The 25,568-nt window shown below is 44.6% G+C and overlaps 2 protein-coding genes across 5 annotated transcripts; both read left to right on the top strand.

Annotated features, from left to right (window-relative positions):
* The first annotated feature begins 10,922 nt into the window (after positions 1–10,922).
* LOC128442995 (uncharacterized) lies at positions 10,923–15,905 on the top strand. Its single transcript, XM_053425675.1, has 4 exons — positions 10,923–11,202; positions 11,903–11,990; positions 12,537–12,687; positions 12,909–15,905. The coding sequence occupies exons 1-4, from the start codon at positions 11,004–11,006 to the stop codon at positions 14,286–14,288; spliced, it is 1,818 nt and encodes a 605-aa protein (XP_053281650.1). The 5' UTR covers positions 10,923–11,003; the 3' UTR covers positions 14,289–15,905.
* A 1,235-nt stretch (positions 15,906–17,140) lies between these two features.
* LOC128443022 (protein-serine O-palmitoleoyltransferase porcupine) lies at positions 17,141–22,336 on the top strand. Of its 4 annotated transcripts, XM_053425710.1 has the most exons (14): positions 17,141–17,276; positions 17,380–17,572; positions 17,724–17,767; positions 17,880–18,061; positions 18,169–18,299; positions 18,435–18,455; positions 18,723–18,737; positions 18,849–18,974; positions 19,063–19,163; positions 19,288–19,364; positions 19,479–19,542; positions 19,755–19,840; positions 21,396–21,506; positions 22,058–22,336. In XM_053425710.1, exons 1-14 carry the CDS (start codon positions 17,141–17,143, stop codon positions 22,157–22,159), a joined length of 1,389 nt encoding a protein of 462 aa, XP_053281685.1. In that variant the 3' UTR covers positions 22,160–22,336. The 4 variants fall into 4 exon arrangements, with proteins under 4 accessions (XP_053281685.1, XP_053281683.1, XP_053281686.1 ...); XM_053425708.1 differs by lacking the exon at positions 18,723–18,737; XM_053425711.1 differs by lacking the exon at positions 18,435–18,455.
* The last annotated feature ends 3,232 nt before the right edge of the window (positions 22,337–25,568 follow it).

The raw sequence follows: 25,568 nt of genomic DNA on the forward strand, positions 1-25,568 counted from the left end.
CACTAATTTGATTTTGATTCAATGAGGCGCGACACATTCTCTTAATGTTTTTTAGTTTTCCTCCTGATGTTATAAAAACAACCTTTCCACTGGTATTCAACTCCCATTGGCTCTATGACTGCTTCCCTCCAAGATAACCTGAATTAGACTGGAAACAGAATCTCAGTATAACTTTCTCCCGTCTCCTGGTCTCTGTCCTTGACCTCTGAGTCTCATCATGCTGGATGAAAAAAGCCCTTTATCTTTAATCCTGCAGCGGGTACCTGGGAGCACGGCCGCAGCTCCACAGTCTTGTCTGAACGCTCCGGGGCCCCGCGTGGTGCCAGAGACAAGGTGTTAGAGCCGCTAATCCTCATTCAAGGCTCGGCTACACCGGTATCCTTTCCAGAGGCGGCGTAATCCCGAACTCTAACTGGCTTCTAACCTCCAACCAGGCACAAACACACATCCCGACTCATGGTAGCTGAGTTAGAGATAACCTGAGAGTCAAAGCAGCCGCTAATCGAGCCACAAAGAGGTGTCAGACATTCTCAGCAGGCGGGAGACTTTCATCCCCTCTCTCGGTCTCCATCTCCCGTTCATCTCCTGTACCTCTGTCTACTGTAGCCGACACAGGATAGGACATGCTTCCAGAATCAAATACAAGGTGGGAAATTACAAATACTTCCTTTAAAAAAAAACAACACTTTCTTCTATTAAAGCACTACGTATAAAAAGGATGTTCTCCTATGGCACAGATTCAGGTGTAAAAGTTAGTCCATCTTTCGGGGGGAAAGGGAATTCAGCAGTGAGTAAGTCCATCTTAATCCTCCTTTTGTCCTCCGGTCATTCACTTTGAAAAATGTGCTCAAGGAAAAGGTATAAAAAGCCTGGCGAGTATTCCAGGTGGCTGCAGTGCTGAGCAGAGTGCACCGCTTGTCTCAGGTCAGTGATAAATCACCATCAGCACCCTCACAAGATGAGAGGAACCACTGACGGCTGATTGGAGGATACTTCTTGGCTTCTCCCCTTGGGCGCGACGGTAAACGCACTCCCCCACTCTGCAGCGGGGAGGAGGAGGAGGAGGGGGGAGACACACACACACACACACACACAAAAAAAGGCGGTTGTTCCCCAGCGGTGAAGGAGCCGGCTGATGTGTGTACGCTGCTCTACTACCACAGCTCCTCTGGATTCCACACTGTATAATCTCTCTCTCTCTCTCTTTCTCTGTGTCATCCCCACCCTCTTTCTCTCCATTTCCAGGGCTGGGCTACCGCTCTCCTCTCTAGTCGCCCCATAATTTGTACCCACACCTCATTTGCTACCCTCTCTCTCCCTCCCTCCTTACTCTCTCCTCCTCCCCCCCCCCCCCCCCTCCTCCCCCTGCCTCCCTCTGCTTGTCTGCAGGCAAGAGAGCAAGCACTGGAAAGCCTGTGCACACTGTTTGAGCAGGACAGGGCGAGATAACCAGCAAAGCCACATAAAAGTGAATGGAATATCCAGGTTTTCATGCATTTCACTATTGAGACACAGGATCAGGGAACTGGCTCCCTCACCTCATGGCGTGTGGTCACTCCTGTGTGACCTGGAGAGGCAGTGAGAGGGTTTACAAGGAGGAAGGGATGAAACCACTTCTTTTTCATATCAGTTAAAAAAAAAAAAGCAGTGTTCCAAAGCAGGTGGAGAGCTCCTGAGCAGGCTGTGCATTCAGATGAGATTCTGCATCGCCACAAAGGAGGAGGGGAAAAAGAGGAGAAACAAGCGAATAACAGGTGTGACAGGACCAATTGGAAGATATGGAGGAGAGCCAAGGAAGGAGAAATGCAAATGACTGTGTGGGAGAGCAGCGGAGACGCAGGGATGGGAACAACAGCTCTGTGCAGTAATCAAAATGACCTGCTGCGGGTGGGGGGGGGGGGGAGGCATATGGAGATATTTCATTTTAAGTATCAGCCAAGTCTGGGTGGTATTTGTGAGTAAAATCCCCCCCCCCCCCCTCCCCTCCCCTCCCCTCCCTTCCTGTGCATGTCCACACTCACAGTCACTCGCAGCACCATTCACTTGCTAATTTTCAATTTTGAAAAGATTTCACTGGCACATTAACTGCAGCTCCACTGCCAAGAAACTCAGGGCGGGAGAAGAGAGACAGTCCGGGGGGGGGGGGGGGGCACAAAAGAATTAGAGTCGCCGAGAATCTTTTATTTTTCATTTGCAGAGTGTGACCACGCTCCAGGTTGACCTTTCTGTGGGGGGGTGCTGTAATTTTCTACTTGTCAGTTTCCTATTTTTCCATCTTCATGTGCTTGAACTCTCTCTCTGCTGCATCAGTCGTTTATCAGCTGCCGTGAAATGAAGAACAACCTCTGTAGGCATCACTTGAACACACACTCACACACACACACAAACACACACACACACACACACACACCAAACACACACACACCAAACACACACATTTCGCTGTAAGCCCGTCTGAAACAGGATTTCATGGTGACAGTTTCTGGTTCAACAGGCTTACATGTATTTCAGAATGCTGCAGAGCCACTAATTCTGGATGCACCGCACAAACATTCAGACTTACTACCAACACGTGCAGACACACACACAGACACATGTTGTTGTTATCACTCGTGCATAACTCAGCCTCAATCTGTCTGCTTTCATTTTTTTTTTCATCTCAACACAAAAGGTCAGTGTTATGCAGAAAACATCTTTGCAGCTTAAATACAAGCTCCTGTCATTTGATATTAGCCACACCCCCCCCCCCCACACCTGTTAAAAGGGCAGGTAGCCTGATGAATGTGGCCCCTGCATTTCTTCTACCTCTGGGTCTGTCTGTGTGAGATGACAAGCTGAGAGACTTTCACATCTCACTGTTCCTGTAATATTCCACAAGGTCCTGTTCAAAATGCACGAGAGGGGGAAAAAATTTGTCTTGCATAAATGTTAATGGGAAATATTATGCATACATGAGGACAAGTAAAAGGAGTTTGCAAGAGCGCCGCTTAACAGAGATTCAGCAGAGAGAAGTTTTTTTTTGTGAGGGGAATAAAAACAGAGAGGGAGAAGTGACAGAGCAGAAGAGAGGGATGAACGGGATGGAAGGGATAGAAATGTGTAAGAAGAAAAGAAAGAGAAGCAGCCTCTGTGTTTCCAATGAGGCCTTGCTTTTCTTCAGAGGACTGAAGGCAGCAGAGCAATGGAGTACTGGCAGAATTTTAAGTGTTCTCATTATTTATTTACTGCTCCGAGGAGAAGAAGAAGCCAGTGAAGAATACAATTCTGCTAGAACCATATTTTGAGCCTTTTTTTTTTGGGCACTTTGGTGTGTTTGCATGTGTGTGCGCTTGGGCCCCGAGACATGACTGCCATATCATAGTGAGGGCCGGTGACTGACAGTCAATGGAAAAGGACTCCTCACAGCGGCTTCATTCACATTCTGGAGAAGTCGCCGTGAGTGAAAGACATTTCACAGCGGAAACGACGAGGGCCAGTTGCCTCAGAGCGACACAGAGCCGGCCTGTGATGGGGTCTTGGACGGCAGAGAGAGGGATAGATGAGAGAGTGAAAGAAACGAGGGGAAGCCATGTTGACGGAGAGCAAGGGGATCTGGTGACTCTGTCTAATCGTACTTGAGTGGAGGAAACTTCGGTTTGGCAGAAGTACAGACTTGTTGATTAACTGGATGAGGAAAACAGACTCGAGACAGGAATCAACCCTGATGTACATCACAGGAGTTTATGAGTGTAGACACCGTGATGCTGCTGCTGCTGGTAACAGATCCATTCCTTCAGAAACAGAGCTATCAATGTCAACTTAAACGTTGTCACTTACGTTGTGCTGCTCTCTCGTCTGTCCAAGGGTTCTGATACTACCGCTAACACCATTTTGGTATAGTTTTCTGTCTGAAACTATAAACGTGAGCTGCAGGAATTGAGCTGCAGCAGAGTAAAGAGCTCCTGCAGGACTCAGTCCATTGAAGCCGGACACTGCACCACCGCCTGTGCACAAAGAGCTGTTCACCTGTTTATTCAAAGTTCGGTGAAGCTTGACTCAGGACGCAGAAACACAAACTGGAGAATCAGTTGTCGTGAGCGAGCTGTTGCTGTGATCAACAGTGTCACTCATATTAATGAGGCCCAGCCACAGCTGCCACAGAGCACTGGTTGCCAGTTCACAGAGCTGATCATTTAGCTGGTAGAGCTCAGACTATTGATGCTGTTGGTTTCAAATGAAAACATGAAAAGATTAATAAAGGTGTCCCCCAAGGATCGAGATTAGTCCCCCTACTATTTATTCTATTCATTATTCTAGGTCTGAGTTAAAGGCAGGACTGAACACAAGCTGGAGTAAAAACATAAATCAGCTTATTTACAAAATAATCTAGATTTATGATTTGCAAGCTGCCTATCAGCAACACAGTGTATTAAAAAAATATTCATACTGAAGATTTTGTGTCTGGCTGTGACCTGTGCATTGATTCAGGCTGAGCTCCTGGTAGCAGCTGATACTGAGAGAGTCAGACATGCTGTCAGGCTGCTGGCTAAAGGAGCAGAGGGTTTAGTCCCGTTAACAAAGGATACAGAGGCAGTGTGGCTGATTGTGGCAGAGAGAGCTGAGGTGGAGACAAGCGGTGATGTGTTGGCTGAGCAGACGGAGGGAGCAGGTGATCCCGAACACAAGAGACACACACGGATGGTTAAAGGTCTGTCGAAGCAGTTTTATGACTAGGGTGACTAGGATGTAGATTAGAAGTGGTTGATGGATACTGTCTGATTAATGACGGAGGATTGATGCAGCTCAAGTATTGGCCAGAGAATCAGGAGAGCAGAAGCCACGCCCAGTCGAACACACACACACACACACACTGACAGGCTCAGCATCCGATAACTAAACAACGCAGACCAAACACACAAAACGTACTTCAAATTAATAATATGCAGTGAATGTACAACAATAGCCTTGATCTACGTCAAATGAGAGCTTTTCTCTGGAGGTTTGTTCAAGGTTACAACTCAGACCTCATGAGGAAATAACACAAACATCATTATAAACAGTAGGGAGGAAGGTTAGATTGTAGGTTTTACAAAAGACCCTCACATTTAACACCACACACAAACACAAACAACATCAAATTGGATTCTTATGAAGATTAAGAAACTTCCTCCAGTCAAATACCTTTTAAAAGCCATTTACCACAGTGCCATTAGATGTATTAAAGTCAGACAGCCATTGCCATATAACATATTAGCTATAAGGCCTAACGTGATTCTAATGTTTTCATCAATACCGGGTTTATTTAAATGTCATAAAGTGCAACCACTCAGTGGAGATTTTGAGTCAGAGCATCATTTTTTTAAACAGAGCTGCACACCCTGTACATAACAATGACTTTAATGAAAGTCGAGAGAAGGGACACGGAGACACGCAGACGCACTTGAGTGTGTTGCTAAAGAATTGAATTATCAGTCTATCACACGAGGCCGACTGGCATGTGGGACGTGTAAGTCCTCTCGCGCAAATTAATGGATTTTCATGGTCGTCGGGCAGATGGGGCAGGGATGGGAGGGGCTGTTATTCCCTCACGCCGACCCGTCACTGTTCTCCAATCCTCACTTATCACAACTCCATGCCCTCTATTCCCGGTTCTCACTGTGTTTTGCTATCGTGTCACAACAGACTTAGCAGAGAGCAGGGATGTGGGCAGAGGGGAGACATGTGGGGGGTGAGGGGGGTAAAAGGGGGATTGACTGTGGAACAGCATCATCTCACCTGTGCAGCCGGGATGAATGTGATGCCGACTGCGAGCACAGATTTCGGAGGAGAGAGCTGAGCTTCTTTGTAAAAAAATAAAACATAAGTGATGAACAAAAGGGAGAAAATGAGCGAGAGTTTAGAAACGGAGGCGAAGACGAGAGGGTGAAGAGAGAGCATGGGAGAAAAGTTGGGTGGAGGAGGAGATTCAGCAGATGGAGAAACAAAGGGATTTGAGTGAGCAGATCACAAAAGAGGAGCAGTGGGCGTTGATTTGAGTTTTCCAAAGGGAAAGGTGATTACCATGGTACCGTCGGGGAGGAGGAAGGCTTAGTGAGAGTGGCCTAATTAATTTGAGAGCTAACACAGGGATAGCAATATGGAGTCCTCGTCTCCAATGTCCTGGCGACTGCTCACTCCAGCTTCAGCCTGTAGACACACAGCACATGAATCCACACCTCACAGCATGGGCTGGAACTTGGTGTCGCATTAACACAACAGGGAGGTGGACGGCGCTGCATCAGCAGTCACGCAGGCTGCTGAATTAAAAGAAGGCCCAGTGAGCGCGGATTCAATTCCCCCGACTTAATTTATTATCAGAATTTAAACCTGCTGGCTGTGTGACGATTTCACTTGTTAGATTCCAGTCTGTTTTCTCCTCGGGCAGTTTTACTATCCTAATGCATTATTCTTAGTGTCTCCTCCAATCAATGAAGACCGAATATCCTTCAACCAGAAATGTATTTAATAATCAATATCAGCATCTTTCCCCCCCCCCCCAAGGGGCCACATGTGCATGGACACGCATGTGCACACCTTGATGCATTATGAAGAGAAAACGTACAAAATCCCATTAATTCCAGTCCCCTCCTCCTTCCCCCCCGTAGTGATCTCACTTAATGTGATCCCCAGTGACTGGCCGCTCCGTCTAAACGCCTGCTTTTATAGCCACGAGCTTCCACATTATTCTGCTCCATAGCTCAGTGCTCTGGCCGACGGCTGAGCTATCGTTTTCCAAACACAAAAACAATTAAAAATCCCTTCAAATGACTCTTTCGGATGCAAGCGCTGCAGTACGAGGTTGAAATATGAATATTTTCTAACAAAGCATTGCTTCTGAGGATGGTTTTTTCAAATGGCGCCTCGACTCCTTCACTCGAAGGCAAATAATCAACCAAACTTCTTCCACCCAGGTGTTTTAAGACAAGCTGGGAATCTCCACCTCCCACACACTCCCACTGATTTGCCCCAGGCTCAGCCAAATCAATACATCATTACCAACTCTCTCCACTTCTTCTCCATCCAGACAAACCTTCCCTCCCTCCCACTCCACTCTCTCTCTCTCTGCTCCCCCCTCTGAATTCCACACCATTTCATGCTGCTTTTCCCTTCACCTCCACTCTCATCTCCATCGCCTCGGCCTCCACCTCCCCAGCCTCTGCCTCCTGCTGACCCCGGCTCTGATGCTGGGGGTAAAATTGTGAAAAGAGGGGCCCCGAGAGATGAGACGGGCGGAGGTTAAAGGTGTAACGGGAGAATCTGAGCCGCATCAGGTAGAGATGGAGGGTGGTGGTGGAGTGCAGGCGTTGCAGAAACATGAAGGTGGTGGTGGTGGTGGTGGGGCGAGTGGAGCAAAGCAGGGAGGAGACGGGGAGCGTGAGGGGGGAGGGGAGCCTGGCTGGCTGTGCGGGTGAAATGAATGTGTAATTGCCTTGTAGTGGCTCAACCCTTCACCAGACAATTGAGCGATGGCAGGAGCCACAGCCGCTGGAAGTGGTTTGAGTCGGGGGGGCTTCTGTGCTGATGGGTGAGCAGAGAGGGCTGTCAATATCAGTGCACGGCCGCCAACTCCACCAGGTAACAACAGGCCCATCCCTCACTGCAGGGCGGCAGATGTGGTAAATGATGAGCATGCATGTGTCAGGACTGCTAAAGACAGATGTGGAACAGTGATCGCAGGAGTAAATAGTCTAAGAGGATTTTTATCTTCTTAAGACCCGGCCTGCAGATATCTGTCATATGTGACATGTGGAGAGGGGCTGGCACTGTGTCGCCCTCAGCCCTGCAACCTGTGATTACATGTGGCAACCATTTTTTGTCTCATCTGTCAAGAATGGCCCTAAGTGCATGTATATATGAGTATGAAGGTGTAGGCCCTAAAGGGGGATTGTGTTTTCAAAGGCGTTTATTGTTTGTTTCTCTGTTAGTTTGCAGCGTTATGAAAAAAAACACATCATGGATTAAAAACATTCATATTTGATGATTTCTAAAATAAAAAATGAAAGGCAGAATAACATGTTGTAGCTGTTACCATTGTGACTGAATGGGATGATGGAGCCTTTTTATCTTGTGAAAGTTCCCTTTCAGTTTCCATCAAAACAGACGACTGGGTGTTCACAGAATCAACCTTAAGAGAGTTTATTTCTTCTTTACACTCATTGGCTTCACGGTGGTGCCTTCTTCTACTAAGCTGCTGTATAAAGCTTAACATAAAAATGTATAATTTATTTGAATACACAGTACACACATGTAAAATATGTCTAGTTGTACTCTTATCGACTCTGATAATGACAGTGAGCTATTGTACTGAATAATTATCCATTTACAGTTCGATGTATTGACTAAATCTATTATTTCCTCTGCTGAAGAGGTCATGTGTTCACCCCTGTACATTTGTTTATTACTGATTTAATTAGCTGACCATTGCACTTATTTGTCTCCTATTACAGCAGATGTCCTTTTGTTTGTTTCTGTGGTTCTTGTTGCTCTTTGTCTCTGTTTATCTTTAAAGGTATATGATTGGTCACTTCTTAGTAGCTGTGATGCTTATTTGTAAAACTGAAAAAGAAAAAGAAGCACAGAGAGGTGTTTAAACTACGCTGTATATTCTCCTGTTAAAAATAGAGACTGTATTAGTGACCCACTTGTGAACAAAAACGGTGGCAGATTGGCTCGCGTCACCCTCCCTGTGTCTCTTCATCCTCCTTGCCGCAGCCTTCACCTAAAACAGGCCACCCATCCACTCACAGCCCCCCCCCCCCCCCACCACCACCCTCCGTACACGCTTTCTTTTTAAATATTCTCTCCTCAATCTCCTCTTTATTTCCCTTCCCTGTCTTCTCACCCCCTACTTAGAGGGACGCGAGGCGGGGTGAAGATGAGGGTAATTAAAATGGGGAGGCTGTGCAGTGAAATGAAGCCAGTACAAAGACACACCTCGTGCCTGATAGGGACAAAAATCTGACTGTGGATGGCATAAAACTGATTGAGAGTGTTATCAGCCTGCAGGAATGCCAATATATTATTTCAGATTTGTTATTTTCATCAAATCCTTTGATACATAAAGACATCGATGGTCCACCTGCCTCTCACTTTCCCCCTAACTGCTCCAGGACTATAGTGATGAAACAGGTGGGGCAATGATAGGCTCTGAAAAAAAGAGAAGGGGAATCAGATTCCAGGAAGAGTAACGTGGTTAACTGCAGGGAGAGGGATTGGCAAACCAGCGAGGGTGCAGATGGAGGAGTCACCTTGAGGCAGGAGAGGGGAAGGAGGGAGGAAAGGGACACAGCGGCAATGCCAATGTGTTTCCTTTCAGGTCAGAGGCGTGTAGACATGGAAGAGACATCCCAGTCTAAATGATAGAATTCAGAAATGGTTTAACATAACTATAGTGGAGATACTCCTCTCCACAGGTGTTCACTGCTGTTTGCATTCTGTTGGCCGGTAAACACTGCTGGTCTGTTCAGTGGAACTTAAACGTTGGCGTCAATAGGACTCTGGTCTTTCTCTCAGTGGAGGTGCGAGTGGAAATGAAATAATATTGATTTAACTCTCAGACCCTACTCCACTGATTGATTTTCATTCCAGACTGCGAAGGCACTCCATGAGAAAGTCCAAGCAGCGTTTATCCACAACAATCCAGATGCTCCACAGATGTGAGGTCGGAGCTCTGCAGTGAGATAGAAGCACTTAAACAGGCAAAGTGAAGGAGATGGATAGATAATAGCTTTTCTTACACATCCATGATTATGAAGTCAAGTAGAGCAAATTTTGACATCATCACCAGAGTGTGTGTCAAATGCTTCTTTTATAAAATAGTGTCAATTGTCATTGTTTTTAGTTGTTTACTCTTGGAATCATGAAAGCTGAGCAGCACACTGCCTTTTCCACATTACACAACAGTGACATCTGTTGGATGAACTGTGACACACACTCAGTAGAATCACAATATTATCTATCTATCTATCTATCTATCTATCTATCTATCTAGCAGTCCTGCTTGCATTGTACAACAATGTACTAAGTAAAAGTACAAATTAATAGAGACAAATGTACTCAGGCTTAATTGGAAGAACCACATTGACTTTTCTACTTGAGGAAAAATAATTAAGCACTTGCGGTTAAATAGTATTAAAAGATAAAGTACTTAATGAGAGGAGCCTTTCCCCTAAATTCAATCTAGTACTACATCATTATTGCTGAGTCTGACCTCTTCTGAATCCATTTCAGAGATATCTTCTTCACCAGTGGCAGGGTCTTAGGTTACATCAGTGGACCAATCCCCCTCTGGTTATTGATTACTTAAAAAATATATAAACATTTAAAAAATGAATTGGAGTAGAAGGAATCAGTATTTGCTGATGCAAAAAAAATTCCCCCAAAATAAAATCAATAATATCAAAGCTCAAGATGTACTTTTACTGTACTGTAGTTCCTGATTTTACCAAATTCTAATTTTTATTAGGGTTATGGGTGGATCTTGCTGAAATTGTTAGAGTTTTCATAATTGTATTTATTCTTTGATGACTTTTTTAATGTTATTTTAATTGTGTGTTTTTTATTGTGTGTAGGTAAAGAAAAGTAAAAAAAAAAACTAATCGAATAAATAATGCATAGTTAGTATAAGTAAGAATAAAATTAAATCAACTTAATAGACCTGAACCATAAAAAATCAATTATAAATGGAGTGCAGATTAAAACACAAATCTAATTTCAGGTCATAGAATCTAACTTAGAAAAGACAAAACACAACACAACTACTTTGTTACCTGATGGTTTTTTAAAGTTATATTTGAAGTAAAACTGTTTAAAACCAGTTTGTACTCTTCACGGGGGAGCGCGCGCAAAGATTCTCCTCCAACTTCCATTAAACAACAGAAGAAGAAGAATGCGCGCGCATCTTGGCAGCGGAAGTGATGGCTGGTCGCTAGCTTCCTTTAGCCGCGGCCGATCTCCGGGGTCCCGGGGCTGTTTTTAAACCAAACATGTCGATGTGCTGCGTGTCGAGCTGCGTCAACCGACCGTGCCGCAAAAGCAAAATAAGGTTCCACCGGATCCCGTCCGGGAACTTGCCGTCTCAGGCCAACAGGAGGAAGCTGTGGCTGCACGCGATTCAACAAGCTAACAACAGCAGCGAGAGACTGAGCGGAAGTGCTCGTGTCTGTGGCGCTCATTTTATATCAGGTAAGATAATAAGAGCGTTTTTCTACACGTAACCACGAGTTTTAAAACCCACTGTGGAGATGACACAGGACGGGATGCGACACAAAACAGTCACTGTGCTGCCGTCCCTGTCAATCAAATCAATCAATCAATTTTTAATTGAATTGTCCAAATTCAGAATCACAATTTGTCTCATTGGATTCAGACAGATACACGCAAGGACCAAACAAGGAAAGGATAATAATTATGTTAATTAAATAAGGTTGAGGTTAAAAAGTATTATCACGTCAGACATTAAAAAGAACTGGATAGATCAATGGGATTGAGGGAAGTTGGGGAAATGGAAGGAAGCGACAGAGATGAGGAGGAGGTGATATTTAGAATGAAGTGTGGGCAAAGTAATCATAAAGAATTATGCTACAGGAAAAAGTGGAGGATGGTTTGTTTAACTGGACCAGATTCCAGTAACAGAGACAAACACTAACAGTCACAGTACTAAAGAAATACTTAAGAGAATTTCAGGGCTGTTTTTAGAAGAGCAAGGGAATAAGAAAGGTAATTTAATTGAGTTAGATTCAACAAGCGTTCTGATCCTTTCCTTTCCTGGAAGTTGTTTGCCATTAAACACCAGCAGCCCGAGAGGAGGATAACTGGTTTTACAGGAGGATAGTGTTCTACTCTGAAGCTTAAGAAACGTCTTGTATGTCTTCATGTCCTACAGGGGAGATGTCACTGGACCACGACAATGTCGACTTTATTCCCTCTGTGTTCCCATGCATCACACGGAGCCCAACGGAGAACGTGACAGGGTAAGACACGTGAAAATCATTATTAGATGGTTTGGTTACTTAAGATAAGTGGGGGACATGATTATCTTTTTGTAGAAATACATGTTAAATCCCTACAAGTACAAAAGTGCTGGCATCAAAATCAACCTTAAAAAAAATACTGTTAAGTCTATTGATCAATATAGTTTACTATCTTATGATAATTATTGATCTATTACCTACCCTAGTCGAGGAGGGTTCGTTCTTCCACTGATCATTATACATGGAATGATTTAAGTTCCAGATTCCAGATTTCACACACTAGATATTAGTTCCCTAAATATGCCAGTTTTTGTTTTTTCTTGAGAAATTAGAAATAAGCTTTTTGCAATGTTAAAGAAAGTGATGTCCTCGATCCGCCCCTAATTTCAGATCTGCACAAAAATGGTATTTCCCATCCTGCCACCATTTTTGGGGGAAATCTTAATCCACAATATCTTTACAGTTGAAATGAGCTAGCTTTGCCTTCTTTACGGTTACAAGTACATATTTGACACATAAACTACAGATTCAAATTGTTCTTCACAGTTTTATTCCCAGAAAAAGGGGGCGCCCTAAAAAAGAGGAAAGAGAAGAAGACATGAAGACTCCAGGAGATGAGCAGTCGCCTGTTCTGATGGAAACCGAAAGTGAACTTTCACAAGAGTTGGAGGCACCGTACACCCGGTCAGTAGCAAAGGTAACAGCTGTGTAATTCTGCCATGAATGCTTATCTTAGAAAATATCAAATCTCTCAGCTGTATTCTGTTATTATCATGTTAGAAGGCACACAAGCTGGCTTTGGTTGTGACTGTGGGACTTATTCTTCTGCCATATCGAGTTTTTTCTGGTGTGTGTGTGTTTGGAGTTTCTCTTTTATGCTGCATTCCTATCGCTCATCTTCATGTTTGTTCTTTACAGGAAGCGGAAGCATTGACTCAAATGGCTGAGGCTGAAAAAGAAGCCAGCACAATCACATCTCAAACAACCTCCAGCCCAGACAAGACATCCCCGTTAGTGCCAGCAGTCAGGAATCCTGTCGTGGTCTTACAACCTCTAATTTTACAAGCAGGTGGGTATCAGTTCCAGCTGTGCAGCCGGGACCTCACCACTGTATCTCAGCCTGTAGAAGACGAACAGCCGGATGAAGATGATGAAGAAGAAGAAGAAGAGGAGGAGGAAGAAGAAGAAAAGTTCTGTTCCTGTAGTATTTGTGGAGTGCAATTCACAAATCACACCGGTTTCACCCAGCACCGGTGTATAAAACCCGAGGAGACCAGCTTCCCGTGCAACATGTGCGACCGGTCTTTAACTTCATATCATTGCCTCAAGCGGCATAAACTGCTGCATGTCAAAGACGGCAGGAAGTGCGGCAAGTGTGGCGTCCTGTTCTGTCGACGTCACAATCACACCCCATTCCGTCCTGCTACTGACTTTAAAGAAGCGTACTCCGGTGACGAGGTGCAAACGGCGGAGAGTAATATGAAGCCAGAAAACGGAGGGCAGCAGAAGTCTGACCTAAGCTGGACACCTGGCGCCATGACTGTAAAACCTAGGAGGAAGATTGTTAGAATTGTGCCTAAACCTCCTCCTACTATTAATACTGTGCCTACACCTCCTCCTACTACTACTACAGCTGTGCCCACACCTTCTCATAGTACTACTACTGGGCTTACAGCTCCTATTACCGCTACCACTACTGTGCCCACACCTTCTCATAGTACTACTACTGTGCTTACAGCTCCCATTATTATTACTACTGTGCCCACACCTTCTCATAGTACTTCTACAGTGACTACACCTCCCATTATTATTACTACTGTGCCCACACCTTCTCATAGTACTGCTACAGTGCCTACAGCTCCTATAATTACTACTACTACTACTACTACTACTACTACTACCGTCCTTCCACCTCCAAAACCTCAACCTTTACCCAAGACCCACAAGTTCAAACCCACAGCGCCGGGCAAAAGAGTCCGAGTAAAAACAAGCCGAGCACCTTCCTCTGCGTCCTGTCCCCCTCCACCAGTGCCCGGGTGCTCGAGCAACCCAGATACCTCGGCTGCTCCTAAACTCCCATCCTCACTTAGGATGTTTTCACCTCAGTACCTCACGTCGGCATTACTTCAGGTTACCAGAAATTACGAGTATATCCTAAGCAAATCAAAAGGGGACGTGAAGATTATTAAGGAGGAACCCAGTGAGCGGTCGATCTCTCCAGTAGAGGAAATCATAGAGCAAATCGTAGAGCCAGTCCCAATCGGGAGAATTGCTTATGACCTGGAGATTGTGGTCTGATCGAAACCTAGTGGGGGATAAGTTCTGTTTCTCACCTTGAGACACAGGCATGAATCTGTCCTGCACATTGTTTTACTAAAGACTGTTTTGCATCATAAGGCCAATAAGCTGTTTCTTTCAAACCCACTGGGGTTTGGCACCGACTACAACTAAAACATAAGCTAACGTGGGCTTGTTGGGAAGTACCTACTGTTATGGTCTACGTTGGCCACCTGTATATTTTGTAATTGTTTTGTTCTCGTTTTATACACATCTGAATGTACAACTTCACACTTTAATACTTCCATTCTTTGGCATTTGTAGCCTTAACCTGGTTCAGAATCTGATACATTTTAATGTAAGTGACTGAACTTGTGCTGCTATTTTTTTATACAACAGATTAGTTGAGATTCTGTCACTTCTTAACCACTAGAGACGCAAGGCTCTGCTCTGTACTTTGTAATAAACCCTTTAGTCTGAGTTATAGACAGGCTTGAAACAATGGTCATTACATGGGGCAACTGGAGGACGTTTTCTAACACAGTTTTTTGTTATCATAGAAATGTTTATAAATTCCAGTATTTGAGAGTTAAAATCTTAAAAGTTGGATGGTTGAGATACTGAGTTAACATGCTAAGTTAATTAGCAAGACACTAGCTGCCTGACTGTTACAAGGCTGACGTTTATTCCCTGACACTTCACAACAATTCAATATTTTCATTGACTGACCTTAGAGGCATTAAAGCAGTTGTTAACTTACAAACTTGGTGGTAATACTCTGGAATTTGAGATTACCTTCGGCAATCAATAACTTGTTTTATCACAAGAATTCACAAAATTATTCCTTCGTCTCATGCAGCGTTGAAGTATCGAGGCCAAAATTTGGAAGTAATTGAAATTGCAAATTATATTTTGTTTGCTTAACCTCACTTCCTTAATTCACTAAAGTAGATAAATCATGACTAACCTAACATGTAGATGTATCTCAATGCATTCTAACTACATGGTGTACAAACCAGGCTGAGTTTCTATGGGACAAAGGAACAATTTTGGAAGAAACAAACTGAAATGTGTCTTATCTGAATGTTTATGTCCAGAAATAAAACAACCGTATGTTATTTTTGGGGGGTTTTGTTATTGGAAGAAATTTAGGGGGAAATAGGTTTACTGGCAAAATGTGTGTTTTTCAAGGTTTGTCCAGATGGTGGCACTAGGAACAACACCTTGGTGCTGTTCTTGGCCATGATCTCCCTTGTAAAATGCAATGTAATTATTAATCTCACCTTTGGTTGTGCTGGCTTATTTTTCAGCCTCACCAAAAGGAGACTTATTGCTGGCATAACACAAAATAACTTGCACGCCTACAGTAAATACAAGAAAAGCTACATTTACTCTCCCTGATGGGTACAAGTACATACATGTAGTATATTTTACCTACTGTGCTGCTGTTTACAAATGATGAGCCGTGGCAGATGATAGTGAAATTAAAATAATAGATGAAAGACACAAGGCAGTGTCATGTTCAGTCAGTGTTGCAGTTACTTTGCTGGAAAATAAATATTTCATGTTGTTCTATTGTTGCTGTTTTTTATATTTCTGATGTGAATTTATAATAAACAAATGTATGCAAAGAAAAAAGCTGCTCGTGTGTGTTGTTATTTATTCATGTCCGCTTTGCATTTGTCTGCATCACAGTCCATCTGCACAACTGCGCTCCCCCCATTGGCTGGAGGGTCCCGGGCTAATGCTGGAAGCTGATCCCTGATTGGTCCTTGTCGCCTTTCACTGGAATCCAACGACGTCCGCGATTGGCTGAGGCGCTCGGAGCCAAGCAGCGGATTGGTCGACGGCGTTTTTATTCCGACGACGGGCGAGTGGTGCTGATGCTGTGACAATGGGAGTCATCCGGATAAGCATCATCTGGACCGAGTGCGCGTAAAAGTGCAGCGGCGGCGCAAACGCTCAACTTGGCGCAGAGGCACGAGGGAAAGGCGGCTGGGTCCAGGCGGGGAGGAAGCTCCAGCTGCTGCCGGGAGAGGGTGAGTGATCCCCGGGTCAGAGTTGCTGTCATGCCCGGGGGCGTCCGGTTAGCTGCTGCTGACTGTGGGGGCTGGGGGATCCGCTGGTTTGATGGAGCAGGGGCAGCAGTTGTTCAAGCAGCTTTCTCGACTCAATTCCCAGCGATGCTTCGGTCTCTGATCTCAGGCACGGTGCTGCACATGCTCCGGTATTAATGCATTGGCTTGTTTGACCAGATGTGAGTCCTCTCGTCCCTCTGCTCCACTGCATTGCGGAGAAAGAGCGAGAGAGAGAGAGAGAGCCTTTGCAGAATAGTGAGTCTCATTGCTCTACAGAGAATCACTTCACCAGTCCAGCGGTCACGGGGCCTTGTTATTGTGCTGTGGTTCTGAGACTTGCTCGCATCCTCACATTTCATTTACTCCTGCAAACGTGTTTCAGTCCCATGGATGCAATTCGATGGAATCATTAAAAAAACATGAAACATATGATCATCATATACGTGCATGCAGAAAATCCTCATTTAACACAATCGTCATTGGAAGTCTTGACAGCTACTGCATGGATCTGCACAGATTTCAAGTGAGGTGCTTTGCATGCTGGGATTTGAAGTTTGAAGTGGTGTGCATCGTTTGACAAGGGAGTTCATCCTCACCTGCAAGCCTGCATATGTAAGATTACCTGCAGTACACGTATGTTTTACTTTATGTAGAGGCCATGAATGCAGTCACTGGGAATATATTGGTTCGTAATATTATTAGACTACTACACTGTACATCCATCTATTTAAATGCCTGTCGCAGAGTTGCTGTTTCTGTTGCTGTAACGTTTTCCTTCCCTTCCCAGGTCTCGAGATGGGAGCGTTCAGCCGACAGAAGTTCTTCCAGGAGCTGGCTCATGGCTGCCTGCTGCCCACAGCCCAGCAGGGCCTGGAGCAGGTGTGGCAGCTGCTGGTGATCTGCCTGCTGTGCCGGCTTCTCTGGATGTTAGGTGAGAGTCCGGTGCCCTGCCAGTGGGATTCAGACTTCATTTTGTCCGTGTCAGCGTAATCACCTCTGCTGCCCTTTGTTTTCCCTTCATCCTGCCTCACCAGGCCTCCCCCACTTCCTGAAGCACCTGGGCACGGTGGCCGGGGGCTTCTACGCTCTCTACCTGTTCTTTGAGCTTCACATGATCTGGGTGGTGCTTCTCAGCCTGCTCTGCTACCTCTTCCTCTTCCTGTGCCGCCACTCCACCATGAGAGGCACCTTCCTCTCCATCACCGTGCTCATCTACCTGCTGTTGGGGTGAGCGAGGCCTCCTCTGACAGCTGAGAGCTCAGCAGCACGCACCTCAAGCCTGTGTTTGAAGTGAACGCTTCAAAGCCGCTGTTGCAATCTCTCTCTTCTTTTCTTTTTTTGTGCCGTGTCAAAACTGATTCTGTTCTGTGATTCACAGAGAACTGCACATGATGGACACCACCAACTGGCACAAGATGAGAGGTGGGTCCCACGTGTCCTTTCTGCAGGCTGCAGCGTTTGACACGTTCCAGATACAAGCGATCATTTCCCTCTTTACTCGGCACTGATGCTGATTTGATTTGCCGTCATCCAGGTTCACAGATGGTGGTGGCCATGAAAGCCATCTCTCTGGCCTTCGACCTGGACAGGGGCGTGGTGTCCAGTGTCCCCTCGCCCATCGAGTTCATGGGCTACATCTACTTCGTGGGCACGGTCATCTTTGGTCCCTGGATCAGCTTCAACAGCTACAAAGAAGCTTTGGACGGACGCAGGCTGGTAAGTGTGAGACATTATCTCTTCAGTATGTGTGAATGTGGAAAGGGGGGAGGATTATTTAAAAGACGGATCCTGACACTAGCTGCTAATCTCCTTTGCTTCCTCAGAGCTTTTCGTGGTTTTTCAAAGTGTCTGCGAGCTGGTTGAAGAGTCAGGTCTGCCTGGTTGTTTCCAACTGTGTGGCCCCGTACCTCTTCCCTTATTTCATACCTGTTTACGGAAACAAGCTGCTGCGAAGGTGAGTCTCTGTTCAGACCCGGTGTTCACATCTGTCCTGACCTCTTTAATCGAGTGAAAGTACAAAGGACTATTTAACTTGGATCGCTTATCTCTCATGGATTAAACTCATCCTTTTTTATTTTCTTCTTGACAGTAAAAAGAGGAGGAAGATCAGGTAATTTATTTCTCTGTCACTCTGAACATACCCGACACGCTGCCTGCTCATTTTCCTCTCACCATTTCATCATCTTTACCTGCATGCATGCATCCACATCAGCCCCCCCCCCCCCCTCCTCCTCTGTGCAGCCACATGTGCTCCACGAACATCTGTCTCCAGACGTATTCCCTCACATGGCAAGTCAATAAAAGAACCGTATGAAATGACATGTGTATCACTGAAATTAACTGCTGCATCTTCTCTCTTCACTCTGCTGCTCTTCAGAGGAACGCTGGCCAAGTACGTGTTTTTCGTTTTTTCTCTAATTCACTCATTTAAGAAGTTGGAACTTATTTGAAAGTGAAACCTAATATCTGCCTGTTTCTTCCTCTGTTCATGTCGTTCTCTCAGGTGGTTGCTGGCGTATGAGAACACCACGTCTTTCCACTTCAGCAGTTACTTTGTCGGGTACTTCAGCGAGACCACCGCCACTCTGGCCGGGGCCGGCTTCACCGAGGAGAAGGACAACCTCAAATGGTCAGAATGTGTATCTGTAATGTAAACAATAAAACGCCCTTCTCTCTTTATTCACATTCGTCATCATGCCTTATTGTTTGTTTTGCAGGGACATGACCGTGTCCAAGCCCCTGAGTATAGAGTTCCCCCGGTCGATGGTGGAGGTGGTGACGTCCTGGAACCTGCCCATGTCTCGCTTCCTGCACACCTGTAAGTCACAACGCTTGAAAACATGCAGCAGCTGGTTCTGCTTTTCGTTCTCATCATGATCGGAATCATAATGAACTCATTATGGACTCGCTCTCACCATGAGCCTGATGCTCTCCTCTCACAGATGTTTTTACGAGTGCTCTCAAATTTGGGACCTTCTCTGCCATCATGCTGACGTACGCAGCCAGCGCCCTTCTGCATGTGAGTACAGTGTGAACCATTCAGAAAGCAATCAAACCCTGATCTGTGAAATGTAAAAGTGTCTGTTTGTCAACGAGTGGATTTGTTTTAATCCTGACTCCTGTGACTGGTTAGGGTTTGAGTTTCCACCTGGGTGCCGTGCTGCTCTCCCTGGGGTTCATCACGTACATCGAACACGGTGAGAGCTGGGCCTCACGTGGCCTCTTTTCTCCACATTAGAACCTTTCCATTTCACGAAGGTGCTTAGCTTTGCAGTAATGCTTAATTGCACCCACCATTACACATTGTTTCTATTCACTGCAGTGCTTGTAAATTATCTCTCGTGGTTGCAAGGGGAACTTTTCCTCAAGCTTCATGTAAATGCCTTGGTCTTGTTTTTTTCTGTTGCAGTGTTGCGGAAGAGGCTCGCAGCCATTTTTAACGCCTGCGTGCTGTCGAAGAAGTGCCAGGCAAACTGCACCCATCGAAACAAAAAGGTAGAACGCACCTTTCCCCTCCTTTTGTTGAGAGAAAGTTTATCTCCTCTCATTCATCATCAGCAGGGGGCTCTTCAGTTGAGCTTCAGTGTTAAAGTATTAGTTTGCCGAGAGTTTGACAAAACTAATGCAGATTTTCGTCTTGGCATAGATTCAATAAATCTGCATTATGGTCTTTTGCACTACATACAATGATGCTTTTATTGCAATTCTTTCTTTAATATTTTATCTTCTTAAAAAAAACTGGTATTCATAGTGGAAGGCAAAGAATGAATTTCTTGGTACAGGGACTGTAGATATGACAATAAAGGCTTTGATGCGAGTACTTCCACTGAGGTCCAGCAGCCCCTTACAGATCAGGCTGCACCAAATCACAAACTCATAGATATCAGGTCCCTCCGATATCATTCATGGAAGAAGGTGAAAGCAATTCCTTGATCTGATCTGGATCCACACAAAATTGAATGGGTTCCTTCCCGACCTGCACCACATCCCTCCACCAGGTCTGGTCTAATAGTGCTGACTAACCCTGGTGGAGGTAATGAATGAGACTATCAGAGTAACTTGGCATAGGGACTGTGAGCAGGAGGAAACAGTCTGGCTCCGTCCAAAAATAACAAAACAAAAACACCTTCCAGCACTTATAAAACTCATTAATGAACATGTTATATCTCAATAGTTTAATCCATACAGAGACTGTGGCTGCAGGGAGATTTGGATTTTGTTTCTCTCGCCAAGAGCCAAGCTTTCCCCTTGATCCAGTCCTCATGCTAAGCTAATCTTATATTATTATTCTAATCCACTGTTTATCAGTTTTATAATTCTGTCCAATTTATAACTAATTTCAGGATTGGTTTTTCTGTTTTGAATTTGTGTGACTCCCATGTTGCCTCATGCAACAGGAATTGAAATCTCAGCTCCCGCCACAGGACTGCAGTGTTTTACCTGGTTTGCTCTCATTCCTGCAAATGGCCCCGGCGCAGTGAGCGCTGGCACTTGTGTTCCGAGCAGGAGGTGCTCGAAGGGGGCCTCCCTCATAGACCCTCTGGCCTAGTTAGCATCCAGAAACTGTGCTCTCTATTTTTACCCTTCTTCTCGATCACAAATATGAGATATAAACCTCTCTCGTATACGTTTTTCACCTTGGAATTAGACAAAATATAATAAGATGGTTTAATGCCTAAAGAAAATTTGAAGACCTTAAAACACTGCAGTCCCTGTGGTCTGTCTTGGCTGGAAGAAGATATATTTTAGGAGTTTACTGACACGATGCCCAAGTAATGTTTCTTTTGTTATGTTGGTTACACATCAAGAGCAGCAGGGAGCGGAAATAATGATTTAAGGGAAGCAGAAGCAGCCTGCATGGACTGTACAATATGTTCCCTTAGAAATGTTCTAGTATTTCTCATCTCTAAAAGTAACAACTTAAAAGTTTGGACGTTATTTATATTAAGATATTATTCATTACTTTTTTAATAAGAGATTGTCAGGTCCTTTATGAGAGGAAACCCCACACAGGCATAAAACCCAATATGTCTATCCCCCCCTTCTGCAGGAGCTGTGGGTCTATATGATCAACATAGCATTCAGCGTCTTGGCACTACTCCACCTGACATACCTGGGCTCTGTGTTCAACTCCAGTGTGGACTACATGGAGGAGGATGAGGTGAGATGAGATAAGACTGTATTGATCCCCTGAGTGGAAATTCACAGGTTGCAGCAGGGTGTGTGTGTGGTGGGGGGGGGGGGGGGGGGGGGGGACAGGCTTCAGAGATAAGAAACAGATAAAGAAAAAGAAAGCTTTGTGTGCAGTTTGAACGATGTAAAGGAAACTGCACATGTACAGTATATATGTGTGTATGTGCAGTTTCCTATTGAGGGGGGGGCAGTTGTGTCACAGCGAAGTTGAAGGTCACCATATGTTTAGGTACATACAGCCTGTACCCATAAAATGTACAGTGCCCTATGTGGCGTGGACATATGAAATGCTATATAGAAATGTGAGCTTATAGCTGTGGTATTTATAGTTCAAAGTAGGCACGTGTACTGCCACGTTATATAATGATGAGTGGCTCTACTTGAGTTCTAAATCCGCTCATAGAGGAACATCAGATGAATTATGAATCCCATTTTCTGTAAAGATGTTTTTAATGGAAGGTATAAAGAATAACGATCAGGGTCCTATTGATCTTACGTTGTGTGTGCCGCCCCCTACAGGACGATATCACCCACCATACCATTCAGAAGTGGTCGGAGCTGAGCTGGACGAGCCACTGGGTGACGTTCGGATGCTGGATCCTGTACCGCCTGGTTCTCTGATAACAGCAGAGCAGTGACCGGGTGGGGAGAGCAATAATGAGAGACAGAGTCCGGCTGGTTCTCCACTTCTGCACTGTGACTCTATCCTGCTTCACACCGGAGAGAACAGATTCAAACCTGCAGCGACGTTGGCTGGTTGATCTCTGAGTTAAACCTGCCCCCCCCCCCCCTGCTCCTCTCCTCTCCTCTCCTCCTTGTCCCCACATCGCCTCCTTTTCTTTTGGTTTTGTTTTATCTGAGCTGCAGTTATCGAGCCGTCGTGTTGTGACAGCAGTTACCAATGTCTCACTGTGAGTCACAATCAATACCTATCAGCATGGAGGAGACCTGCTGCTCCTTTCTGTGGACGCACCGATAGAGCCCGTTATCTTTTCAACACGCGGCTGAGGTCCCTCCGGGTGTGGTCTCCTCTTCACCTCCAGGGTTTTTACAATCATTAGTTTTAGGTTTGAAAGGTTGAATTTGACTGTGTTCTTATAGTCAACGACAAATCCCATTAAAAAAAATTTAAACGGCACAACTTTCAAAACGGTGTTGACTCCTCCAGATTGTCTGCGTTTGGCCCAGAGCCCCTCTTTGGTTTTTCTAAAAGTGTAAATCTTTCCATAACAGCTGGCCACTGTTCTTTTCTAGCAAAACACAACCCGACAGGATTAAAAGAGATTTCTACGGATCCATTTTCAGTCAAAGATCGATATGTTTGGCGCTCTGGTGACTCTGGAGGGCTGCAGAATTTGAGAATGAGCGATTTCTGCTCCATCGCAATGAAAGAATCTGTCGCCCAGTGTGACGGTGGCTCATTGATGTTTTACACAACAACTGTCAGATTAATAATTCACATCAAACCGAGGCTGTGGAAACAACAGCGTCCACCGAGGCAACGCATTGTTGGATTTGTCCTTATTTTTTTTTTCTTGGGATTTATTTGCCATTAGAGAAATAGAGATTGTCACCACGTTTATCCTCTAGTAGAGCATGTGTACGAGAAAGATTTTACTTATGAATAAAAAAATAGACAAAGCACAGGTTGTTGTTATGAGGCAGCAATTTTTTTTATCACCAATAATAATAAGAATAATGTCTTCCCCTCTTTTTGTGAATTTTAGATCAAGAGAAGTCATCAGTAAATCTATGAATTCATCCTTGTGGTGCGGTTTCCTTATAGTGTTTGTTTATTGTTTTGTGTTTATTTTTCTCAGAATTAAACTTAGTCTTACTAGTGGTTGTGAACAAAACTCTTTCACTCTTCAGTATTGAAAATCAAAGGTTTAGAATCAGGGTATACTGCACATGTGTCACTGTTGAGCAAACATTGTTTAAACCTCCCTTCCAGCTTCATAACACCAGATTGAATTACACATGATATTGAATATTTATCCTCAAAGTGCAGATTTTTATGACACTGCTGCTTTCACTGGTGGGTTTCTGTCACTGATGAAGGAACCTGAGCGTCTGTATCAGATTCTGATTCTGTCTCTTGTCTTTCTTTAATTCAGAACGTCAAAGGATTCACTTCTAAACTGAGATGTAGTGTTTTAGATCAGAGCCTGGATGTTCGGTCTCTGCAGACCGGATTCCCCTCAAAGTGTTTTAAATGCTATTATAACATAAACTTTCAGATTTTCTCTCCCTGTAAATGTGAAGGCACTGATACACCTGTGATATTTTTATAAAATTTTACATGAAACCTGTTTTTTTGCCGTCTTTGTGTTCACATGTGTGAAATGACAATGCACACAGGTCTGCTGTAAGAAATAGTTGTTTATTCGAATGATCATTATTTACAAGAACAATGTGTGGACTGTTAGACAGCCATTTGTGGTGTGAGGGTGAGCTTGGGGAAGAGTTGCAATCATCCGGTCAAACCTGGAGCCTATTTCTGAACATCCAGTAAGCCAGAGTGGACAGTAAGGGGATGGGGGGGAGGGGGGGAGGGGGGGACAGAGGGACAGAGGTTGAACAACAGATGGTGATGGATGGAGATTGGGTTCACTTTCTGCCGTCTGTGAGAGGTGAACAGATGCTGTATCGGGAGGCCGCACACGAGAGACCGGTCTGTAGGCCTGTGGCGGGGGGGGGGGGGGCGCACTCAACCCTGTCTGCCCCGAGGACCCCCATGCTTACGACGGCAGGAACCCAGCAGTGTCTCCAAAGCCATCTTCACGAAGGCCTGGAAGTTATTGCTTCTCTCCCTTCGGCTGTCCTGCGAGGGGACGAAACACAGACAGATACCTTCACTGGGGACACAGAACACCACCGACCTCCCGTCCACACCGTGGGCATCGTAAATCACAGAGTCAGATCAGAAAAATGAAAATGCTGTTTTAAAAAGTCCGGTCAGTTCACATAAATGTTTACCTCCTTGCTTTTTGTTATCATCTCCTTTCTGATCATCTTTCTTCGGCTGCTCCTTAGGACTCTGAGGTTGCTGTGATATCAAAGCAAATACAGATGAAGCTAAAACATTTATAACTTAAGAAAAGAAAAATCTGATTTTACATTAGAAAGGATTTTCCTACCTTGGTAGCTGACTTCTTGTCCGACTTGTTACCTGGAGATGGAATAAATATTCAAACACATGTCATAAATCAATTTATCTTATCATTTATTTATGATAAGGATAAATTAAAGAACACAAATATAGAATTAAAATTTGTGTCTAAACATTACTTACCTTTTGTTCCCGGCATTTTGGCTGCTCTCCAGGGTCTGTGCTGACTTTTTGAGAATGCTGTGTTTAATGTGCCGGTGAACCCGGTCATTTATGGCCCGTGCTGGTGAATGGCTCGGTCACTGGGGCCCCTTCGAGAAAGAGCGCCGTGAACAAGCAAAGAGCCCCGTCAGCTGAGCAGCGCGGCCCACAGCCCTGCAGGTCTTTGCTGAGCCAGGCGAAACCTCCGAGCTGACCTTGTCATACTGCCATTGTGAACCCACTGGAACTGTGCGTCCACCTATTGTCCGGGACAAGACAGTGTTTGCATCCTGTTACAGTGATGGTGATGGTGTGTATTTTAACTTATTTTAATATATATATATAATGTCAGCAGGGTCATGGATAACATAGATATTTCAAAAAGAAGGTTTCACTGATGTATATGACTTTACAGATTCAGTGTTCAGGATTGTCAGCACTATTATAGGAGGATTAAAGCAGAGAATGTTACATGTTAATAAAATATAAACATATATCAATTTTCCAGTGAATAATTCACGAATCCTGATGATAATTACAAGTAAACTGACATTATAAAAATTCTAAAAAGTGAGTATTACATTTGGAGTAATTGTTATTTGTCTTGCTGCCAAGAGAGGGATGAACACACTGGTATCACTCTCATACATCTGCACTAATATGAAACAAATACAAATTTATCTCAGCTGAGTTTTGCTTATTTTATCTTAGCCTAGC

Source organism: Pleuronectes platessa, chromosome 6 (genome assembly GCF_947347685.1).
Source record: "Pleuronectes platessa chromosome 6, fPlePla1.1, whole genome shotgun sequence".
In the NCBI taxonomy this organism is placed as follows: domain Eukaryota; kingdom Metazoa; phylum Chordata; class Actinopteri; order Pleuronectiformes; family Pleuronectidae; genus Pleuronectes; species Pleuronectes platessa.